The 9,516-nt window shown below is 49.3% G+C and overlaps 2 protein-coding genes across 3 annotated transcripts; both read left to right on the forward strand.

Annotated features, from left to right (window-relative positions):
- The first annotated feature begins 819 nt into the window (after positions 1-819).
- LOC112884850 (probable carboxylesterase 2) lies at positions 820-2,057 on the forward strand. Its single transcript, XM_025950460.1, has one exon. It carries the CDS (start codon positions 899-901, stop codon positions 1,928-1,930), a length of 1,032 nt encoding a protein of 343 aa, XP_025806245.1. The 5' UTR covers positions 820-898; the 3' UTR covers positions 1,931-2,057.
- Positions 2,058-3,820: 1,763 nt separating this feature from the next.
- LOC112884838 (polyadenylate-binding protein RBP47-like) lies at positions 3,821-9,444 on the forward strand. 2 transcript variants are annotated; one of them, XM_025950440.1, is made up of 6 exons: positions 3,823-4,311; positions 4,919-5,372; positions 5,810-5,865; positions 6,176-6,306; positions 6,454-6,550; positions 9,018-9,444. In XM_025950440.1, the coding sequence occupies exons 1-6, from the start codon at positions 3,922-3,924 to the stop codon at positions 9,177-9,179; spliced, it is 1,290 nt and encodes a 429-aa protein (XP_025806225.1). In that variant the 5' UTR covers positions 3,823-3,921; the 3' UTR covers positions 9,180-9,444. The 2 variants fall into 2 exon arrangements, with proteins under 2 accessions (XP_025806235.1, XP_025806225.1); XM_025950450.1 differs by lacking the exon at positions 6,454-6,550 and having other exon boundaries at positions 3,821-4,311.
- The last annotated feature ends 72 nt before the right edge of the window (positions 9,445-9,516 follow it).

Raw genomic sequence — 9,516 nt, forward strand, 5'->3', positions numbered from 1 at the left:
CCCCCCCCCGGGCCGGCAGCTTGCCCCGCCCAGTGCCTGAACGCCCGTGCCCTCGTCGTGCTAGAGCATACCCCCGACACCGCTCACAAGGGTAGATTGGGGTGATTTTTCCTGAGATACAGTTTTCCATAGCTCACAGCTGCTCTAACCAAACGGTCTTTTTCTAACTTTTCACAAAGTTTTTCGCAGCCCACAGCTTACAGCAGTTTTTCCAAAAACCACGGTTCAATCAAACGCACCCTCAAAAAACAACGAAGTATTTCTTCCGGAGGCTGGAGCGGTCAAGAAAAATGTCCAGGGAATCCCAGCCCCCGACGTGACCAGTTCAGATCTGGGCAGTTGGGCAGCGGGCACTGATAGGCACTGATATGTGATATTCGAGATGACTGATGCTTGGACAGTCGGACGCCTGCGCCCATCGCGGTTGAAAGTTGAGGCATCGGCAAGCATCCTCTACTGCCGCGGTGCATCCGTACAGCGTTGATGGCAACCGTAAAGCTCGAGCAGCGCAACGTCCTCGCGCAGGTCAGCATCTCCGGCGGTGTGCAGCGCCCTGCTGCTCCGAGTCCATCAGCACGGCGCACGTGGCCCCTACTCGTCATCGGCGCCAGCCCAGTGCACCCGTTCCAGGCAACCCCGTGCCGGTACGAGCCAAAGAGGCCGGTCATCTAGAAGCCCGGGGATCACAAGCCGCGCACGACACCCCAGCGCCACCACACACGCATTGTGAGAGCGTCCGGGCCACGGCGATCCCGAGAAGACAACCGCCGCCGCGGCCGGTTACGACTGGTCGGCAGCGCGCACCAGACGAAAGACCAGCGGCAGCACTCGCTCACACTCCACCCCCCCCCCCCCCCCCCCAGTTCTCACTTCACAGTCGACAGCGCGCGCGTCGGGCATGGCGTCGTTGAACTCTGCTTTCTCCTTCCCCGTCCCGCGCCCCGCCGACCCGGCCGACGAGGTCGTCCGCGAGTTCGGCCCGCTGCTCCGGATCTACAAGAGCGGCCGCGTCGAGCGCCCGCTCGTGGCCCCGCCGGTAGGGCCGGGCCACGACGCCGCCACGGGCGTCCACTCCAGGGACGTCGACCTCGGCGCCTGCTCCGTCCGCCTCTACCTGCCCCAGGCTGCGGTTGCCGCCGACGGCGCCGGCAAGCTGCCAGTGGTGGTGTACGTCCACGGCGGTGGCTTCGTGGCGGAGTCCGCGGCGTCGCCCGGCTACCACCTCTTCCTCAACAGGCTCGCCGCCGCGGGCCCCGCGCTCGGCGTCTCCGTCGACTACCGCCTGGCGCCCGAGCACCCGCTCCCGGCGGGGTACGACGACTGCCTCGCCGCGCTCAAGTGGGCGCTCTCTGCCGCCGACCCCTGGGTGGCCGCGCACGGGGACCTCGGCCGCGTCTTCGTCGCCGGGGACAGCGCCGGCGCCAACATCTGCCACCACCTCGCCATGCACCCGGACGTCCGGGGCCACGCCGCCGCCACCGCCGACGGCACCGCCCCGGGCCGGGCGCCGCTCAAGGGCGCCGTGCTGATCCACCCCTGGTTCTGGGGCTCGGAGGCCGTGGGCGAGGAGCCGCGGGACCCCGCGCTCCGCGCCATGGGGGCTGGCCTGTGGTTCTTCGCGTGCCCCGGGACCAGCGACATGGACGACCCGCGGATGAACCCGATGGCGCCCGGCGCGCCGGGGCTGGGGGCGCTGGCGTGCGAGCGCGTGATGGTGTGCGCCGCAGAGGGGGACTTCCTCAGGTGGCGCGGCCGCGCGTACGCGGAGGCGGTGGCCGCTGCGAGGTGGGGCGCGCTGGAGGACGCCGGCGGCGGCGTCGAGCTGCTGGAGACCATGGGCGAAGGCCACGTCTTCTACCTCTTCAAGCCCGACTGCGACAAGGCCAAGGAGATGCTCGCCAAGATGGTGGCCTTCATCACCGCCCCGTGATGCGCACCCCGTTGTTGCTTTGTGTTTGCAGCTTCGCATCGTGGCTGTCTGCTGAGAACGATCGTGACATTTTATCAGGACGATGATGGAAAATAAAAGAACGGGTTTCGCCGTCAGATCTAGCCCATGCATCGACTTCGTGCGATTTTTTTTTGTTAACTTCACATGCACAATTCGGTTGGTGCAGGATTTATTGTTGAAAGACGGCGCCTTTTGAGGAACTGATGGTAAGCTCAATACATAGTTACAAACTGAACTTGCCATAGTCCTCGTATTTGTGGGGACACTAATTACTACCTGAATTTCAGTTAGCCTGGATTCCTTTGCTTTCAGAAATGAGACTATAAATGGAGCAAGTTTAGCTGTTTAGGGTTTTCCTAGCATGAAGATTGGACCAGGGGTGTACATGGCTAAAATATCCATTTACCCGTATCCTCGTATCTACACTTGCATCTTCACTGTTCATTGCTCAACTCCAAATCCCCAATGGCCAAAATATGCTCTACAGCAACTCCGTCCAACGCCCGCGAATATACTATCGTAGACAAAATTTTTATTTAAGCCGTATTAATCTTGCTCCCGATGTTATTATACTACTAACTAACTGAGTACTGTTCCTCGTAGTTACCTTAGAGCAACTTCAGCGAACTCTCTAAATAAACATCCATCTTAAATTTGGAGGGTAGAATAAAAAAAATACTCCAACAGATCCTCTACTAAACTCTCTATTTTGTGGAGGCATCCAAAACTCTAAATCTCTTTCTGCACCCTCTATTCCTAGAGGATCTCTGAAACTGACAAATAGGCTCCACCCTTTAGATTAAAACAAGAGGGTGAGATTTAGAGGCCTATGAGGTTAAAAAAGTAGCCCTAAAACAAAAAAGGGAGCCCGCACTCAAGAAGCAGAGGGTCTGATTTGAGAGCATTGATGGAGATAATCTTAGAGAAACTTTAGCGGACCCTCTAAACAATCCTCTATCTTAAGTTTAGAGGGTTAAGCTAAAAAGATGCACTTCAACAGACTTTCTACTACACCCTCTATATTAGGGAGGCCTCCAAATTTTCTCTTCCACCCTCCATTCCTAGAGGATTTGTAGGGAGTCTTTTATTATATATTAGGGAGGCCTCCAAATTTTCTCCTCCACCCTCCATTCCTCTATCTGCACTGTAGCAAGAAGCCGACAAATCGAGATCGAAAATGAACTAGGAAAGAGGTGGAGCTGGAGAACGTGGCTCCACCGGCTCCGGCTCCGGAATGCTATAGTAGCACTGCAGTATGCTACAGCATGAAGCCGGAGCACCCCGGAGTTCTCTCGAACGGGTTCGAAGGAAGCCATCATCTTCCAAGTTGAGAGACGTTGCAATTTTAAGCGGTCCGTACGTTACTACAGTTGCTTGACCCCATATCAGCCCTTGCCACGCGTGTATCTTTAGACAAAACCCAATAATGCCATCCAAATCCAATCATTTCTTCAGGATGGATCAGTTCGAATTTGGCGCTGGAATCAGCAAATTTAGTAGCCGTCGATCTTCCTCTGGATGCAGCAGGCTATGCTATATACGGTACGGATACCAAATCCACGGGCAGTATCTTCAAGTCCAGTTACCGGCCCATCCTGCCATTTATTGCCAGGGACCGGAGGCTCTTTTCCAACTGCCCGGAAATAGCAAAACGCCAGCCGCACATTTCCAACTAGACGGCCCCATAAAAGTAGCAGCAGAGCGCAGCGCCACAACCCCTTTCCCTAAAATTCCCCTAGCCCGCCCGCCCCACCGGGCCCACGGGTCAGCCTCTCCGCCCCCAGCCCATCGGACGACCGCGCCACCGCGAAATCCTAGATCGGACGGCCCAGATCCGCCACAATGGCCTATAAATGCACGGCCTCACCCCGCACCCACGAGCTCCCTCCTCTCTTTCCGCCTCCACCCCTTGCGAGCTTGGCACACGCGGCGGCTTCCCTCCTTCCTCCTCACACCCGGCGGCGACGGCGATGCAGATGGCAGCGGCAGCGGCCCCCACCGACGCCCCGGCCGCGGCCGCGGCTGCCGCGCCGCACCACCACCCCCACGCGCACGCTGCGGCGGCGGCCCCGCCCCACCCGCACGCGCACGCGCCGCACCCGCACCACCACATGCCGCAGCCGCGGTGGGTGGTCATCCCGTACCCGCCGCCGCACCACCCCATGGTGGCCGCGCCCCCGCCCCCGCCGCCGCAGTTCGTCAAGCACTTCGCGCCGCCGGCCTCGGTCACCCCGCCGCCGCCGCCGTCGGCTGGATCCGGCGGGAATGGGGCCGAGGACAACCGGACGATCTGGGTCGGCGACCTCCAGTACTGGATGGACGAGAACTACCTCCACAGCTGCTTCGGCCCCAGCGGCGAGGTCCGTTCTTTCTCTCCCCCGGAGCCTGCTCCTCCGATCCGGCTCTATCCGTACCGGATCTCTCGAATCCAGTTAGGTTTGCCCCGCGGCCGAGCGTTGATTCGTCTGTGCTGTGCTGTGATAGGCGTAGCGACGTCATTCTGCGGCAAATTGTGGGTTGGTAACCATAAAGCTACGTGCTTTTGAGCCTCGTAGCCTTGGTAGTTGATGAAGGCGCCAACTTTCAGGCCATTTCCTGCAGTTCGGGTGACCCAAAGTAGTTACGTAATTTATCACTCTACCAAACCTTGATTTGCACAATCGTGTAACGCTGGCATAGTCATAGCTCTTCCTGTCAATTTGTTGCATGATTGGAATGTGGACTGAGTTTGTGACATCCTGTCGTTAAGGTAGCAACAATTGGGCTGTTAAGGTAGCAACGTCAGTAACATTGTCAAATTTTCAGTTAAGACTACTGTATTTACGTTGAATGGATGTACATTTTTTGGTTATTTTTGTAGTAAGTAAGATTCTGTCGGTTTTTCTTTGAGAGACTTGCTCCATCATTACGTTACCTTTTATTGCATGCATTACTAATTGCCGTTTCACTACTCATCTGCTTCTGTAGGTGGTGACAATTAAAGTTATTCGCAATAGACACTCGGGGGTCTCCGAGGGTTATGGTTTTGTAGAGTTCTATTCTCACGCATCAGCGGAGAAGGCACTACAAAATTTTTCTGGTCATGTAATGCCTAATACTGACCGGGCTTTTAAGTTGAACTGGGCATCATATAGTATGGGAGAAAAACGCTCCGAACTTGCATCTGATCACTCGATATTTGTTGGAGATTTGGCTGTTGATGTTACTGATGACATGTTGCTGGAACTTTTTTCTAGCAAATACCGATCAGTGAAAGGAGCTAAAGTTATTATTGATGCAAACACGGGCCGTTCTAGAGGCTACGGCTTCGTTAGGTTCGGAGATGACAATGACAAAACTCATGCAATGACTGAAATGAATGGTGTATACTGTTCCACAAGACCAATTCGAGTAGGACCAGCGACTCCTAGAAGATCACAAGGTAATTTTAGAATTTTGAGATTGCTTTGTATTTAACCTTGTGTCTGCAGTTATTTGCTACATATTCTTATTTTTTTAACCTCCATGACTTTTTCTTTCTATTAGTCTGTGCTATACTGCTATCTGATTTATGTTTTGCTACCCTAGAAATTTGCTTGATAATGTAGAAGTTGTTACAATCAATATTGCTTGACACTATGTTTCTCTTATATGGTTATATTATATCCCAATATTTTGAGTACATGTTATTATCTGCGTCATGTACACATGTTCAAAATAAGTAATAGTTGTGCCCTGATTTTCCTAGCTTCCTGGGGCATTGTGGGTGGGAATTGGGATATAGTAACATTGGCAGTTTCTTTCCCAAAAGCGTAATATGTTTGTCCATTAGTTTCCCATTTGACATACCTTCTGATTTTATAATTTTTCTATTTTCAGGTGATTCAGGCTCATCTCCACCGAGGCAATCAGATTCTGACTCAACTAACAGGACGGTATGATCACCTTAGTGAAACTGTTTATTGATACAAGTTACACTAGCCTTGCTTTATTTTACTGTCTGCTTTGGACTTTGAATGTTCTCCGCACTTTTCATTATTATTATCTTTTTGTAATATATGTTTGCAGAAAGTATATAGTAATAATAAGTGCTTTTGGCAGCACATGGATTAATATCGTTTCCATGTAACAGATGTAAATGCTAATAAAATGCATATTTGTAGTTATGTTTTGTAAGGTCAATTGCATACAATTCAGGTTGGCAAGAAGTATTAAGATGCTATTTTGTATTGGTTAATGCTGCAGGTTTATGTTGGTGGGCTTGACCCCAACGTTAGTGAAGAGGAGCTGAGGAAAGCATTTGCAAAATATGGTGATCTTGCCTCTGTCAAAATTCCTGTTGGCAAGCAATGTGGGTTCGTTCAGTTTGTAAACAGGTATATCTAAGACATTTTTTCCGTGTCCTTCATATTATACACCATAATACTATAACATAATAAATTGTTCTATGCTTAACTGTTTATTTCAGTTTATAATTGCTGTAAGATTTTCAATTATGTGAACATGCTTGTTTTGAATTCTAGAGCTGATGCTGAAGAAGCATTACAAGGGTTGAATGGATCGGCAATTGGGAAGCAGGCAGTTAGACTTTCCTGGGGCCGCAGCCCAGCCAGCAAGCAGGTTGAACTGATTTAGTTTCAATTTCGCTTTATTCCTCACTATAATAGCATATAATTCACATTCATCATAAGTTCATAACTACAGCTTGGCGCTGCATATTACCAAGCATATTATAACTCGTTAATGTCTGATTCACACCATTATACTCAAATAAGAGGAATGAGAGAACCTCCATAGAAAAATATCAGAAAGGAAAAATGCTTCTAACATGAATCTGTTTCCATGCAACAGTCAGGAATCCTTGATGGTATCTAGCTGGAAGGACTTGTTCTTCGATATTTAGTGCACACAGTTTATCAGTGGCATGGTTTTTAAGGTGCCAACTAAGCACAGTTGCGAGAGGAGAGGCGTCCCAAACGCTTAGCCTGAGGATGGGAGAAGCAAGGGAGGTTGTGAGATTTGGAGAAGAAAAGAAAGGAAGGAGCAGTACAGCAGGAAGTGCTGCTCTCCCTTTGATGCTGATTTGGATGGTGTCGGTTGCTGCGGAAGGGGACGTTCAGGAGCAGGAGAGAGCTTGTTGAGGGTGGGGCTTGTCATGATCCCTCATGCTCTGCCCTACTGTGGGAGGTGCGTAGTGGTGGGGGTCTTGTGCTGTGGTGGGTGGGCATCAGGGCTGGGGTACGTGAGGGGAGGGGGGAGGGAGGGGTGCTTTAGGTCTGTTGGCTTAGAATGGGTCTCTATTCACTAGTGTGCGATCCCAGTTTGGCCAGTATGTGCTCCCATTGTCCCTTTGTTTGCCTTATGTGGGTATGTCGCAACCTCGCCCTGCTTTACCACCTCGCCTTACGTGCCTAGGTGATAAGGGGGTGCCCTAGAACATGTGTAAGTGGTACTAATATTTTGTATACTACGTTAAGTTCCTTTTCCCCTGGCAGAACATTCAGATTCCTTTTGACCTGAATCTTCATAGCGTAATTGAAAAATAGTGATGTACAGAACATGGGTCATTTATCTTGTTTTTATCTTTTGCATTTTAGTTAGTGTCTGAGATGTAGTCTTGGTTGATACCTTTATGCATGACACTGCACATATTGGCAGAAAAACAGTTAAGTACTTTGTATGTTGTTCCTACTCATTTTTCAATTCATGTAGCCCTGTTTGCATTAATTACATTATTGCATGTAAACCTCTGTCCTGTGTGCAACTCTGCATTGAAGTGCATTATTACCTGTATCCCCCTCTGCACTGAATTACATCTTGAAATGTTATCTCTTACTAAGTAGCGAAGTCAATTATGGGATAATTGCAACTGCCACTTTCCATATTGGGCCTTATTTAATCTTGGTTTTTTTCTTGACCATATTAGTGGCTGGAAAGTTTGTCCTCCCTGATGGCAGGTTCAAGCTTTCCTAGCATAGACTAAACAATTTGTTGCCTTTTATCTAAAGGCTTAAGCTGGCCAGTCGTCCTCATCCTCACTGAATGAAGATGAGCTTACTTCCCTATGCATATTGGCAAGCTATAACTTTGGCTATTCCATTGTTGCACTCTAGTAGAAGGGCCTTTTTTGATCTGATATTTCCTTCTGATAGTGTCAGATTGCATATTTGAACTATGGAAGTTCACTCAGTATCTTATAAATTGCTCCCTTTGTTCATAAATAATTCACACTGTCGACTATGACTAAAACTTTGTTAAATAATAATGATAATTTTGGGAACATCTCATCTCGTAACATGAATGGTTAGATTTTTCATGCCATAATATATTATGAATTTGTAGCTACTTGTCAAAGTTTGAGTAGTTTGAAGTCACCAGTGTCAATTATTCATGAATAGGTATGTCCTGAACTTTTTCAGGATATTGAGGACCTGTACATCCATGCATAAGTTTTAGCCTAGGGGGTTGAAGCTGAAGCTTGTCCAATATGTTGGATGTTCTTGGGCAGTTGGGCTTCTCCTGTAAGACTAAAGTTATAAACAAACGAGAGGCTGTATATAAGCTTAAGCGGTGGAAAGGACATTTGAATTGTTATACTGAAGCCTCAAATACACTAGTTTCTGTATGAATGTAAACCCTCCAAAACATGGCTTAGGTAAGCAGCCCTTCAGAAACAATCTTACTAGAAAAGCTGGCTGAGCTGCTGAGGGTCTCCATCTTAGGTTTGCTCAGAAGCCCCAAGAAGCTTCAGCTAAACAGGCCTATATAGATAACAGAAGCTTATCTAGGCCTATATAGCTAACTGAAGCTTAGCTTAAGTGTCTACCTAGATCTAATTTTCCATTTACCTTCGGAAGAAACAATGCAGCTAATTCGAGTGTACTTTTTCACTACTAATGCCGTGCTTTTTCATGATAATTATGCTTGGGCACTGGAATGAATTCCCATCATGAATTTGTGTCTCTAGTTATGTTTCCTGATGCTCATTTAGTTTTTACTCTTGCATGTAATTTATTGGCTTTGCCGCAATGCGAGGCTTGACTAATATTATTCATTTCACTCACCTGGGAACTTTTGTGCCTTCCAGTCTAGGGGTGATTCTGGGCACCGGCGCAACGGCAACGGCATGTACTACGGGACACCATTCTACAGTGGATATGGCTACGCCTCGCCGGTTCCCCACCCAAACATGTATGCTGCGGCCTACGGAGCCTACCCTTACTACGGCAACCAGCAGCTAGTGAGCTGATGGGGAGAGCTTCTCCGCTCCATTTCCTCCCAATGGAGGAAACAAGGTTTTGGTCCAGTAAGCATAGTAGCGTACGATGAGATATTATTATAGGTGGCCATAAAAAGTGGGCGAGAGAGACGAGACAGGTATATGATGATAATGGTACCTGCAGATCTGTGCTGCTAGTAGAACCTAAAGGAAGCTTGTAGACAATAAGACCTATTCTTTCCCGAGAAATTTTGACTTGCTAATAAAACTAAAGCTATCAGTCGTTGTGAATGCCTGTTGGTTTGGTGTGCTCTGTATGGTTATTTTTGTTGTTTGCTCGTTGATTGCTGTGACTTTGCATCAGCTG

The sequence above is a fragment of the Panicum hallii genome, chromosome 1, assembly GCF_002211085.1.
Source record: "Panicum hallii strain FIL2 chromosome 1, PHallii_v3.1, whole genome shotgun sequence".
In the NCBI taxonomy this organism is placed as follows: domain Eukaryota; kingdom Viridiplantae; phylum Streptophyta; class Magnoliopsida; order Poales; family Poaceae; genus Panicum; species Panicum hallii.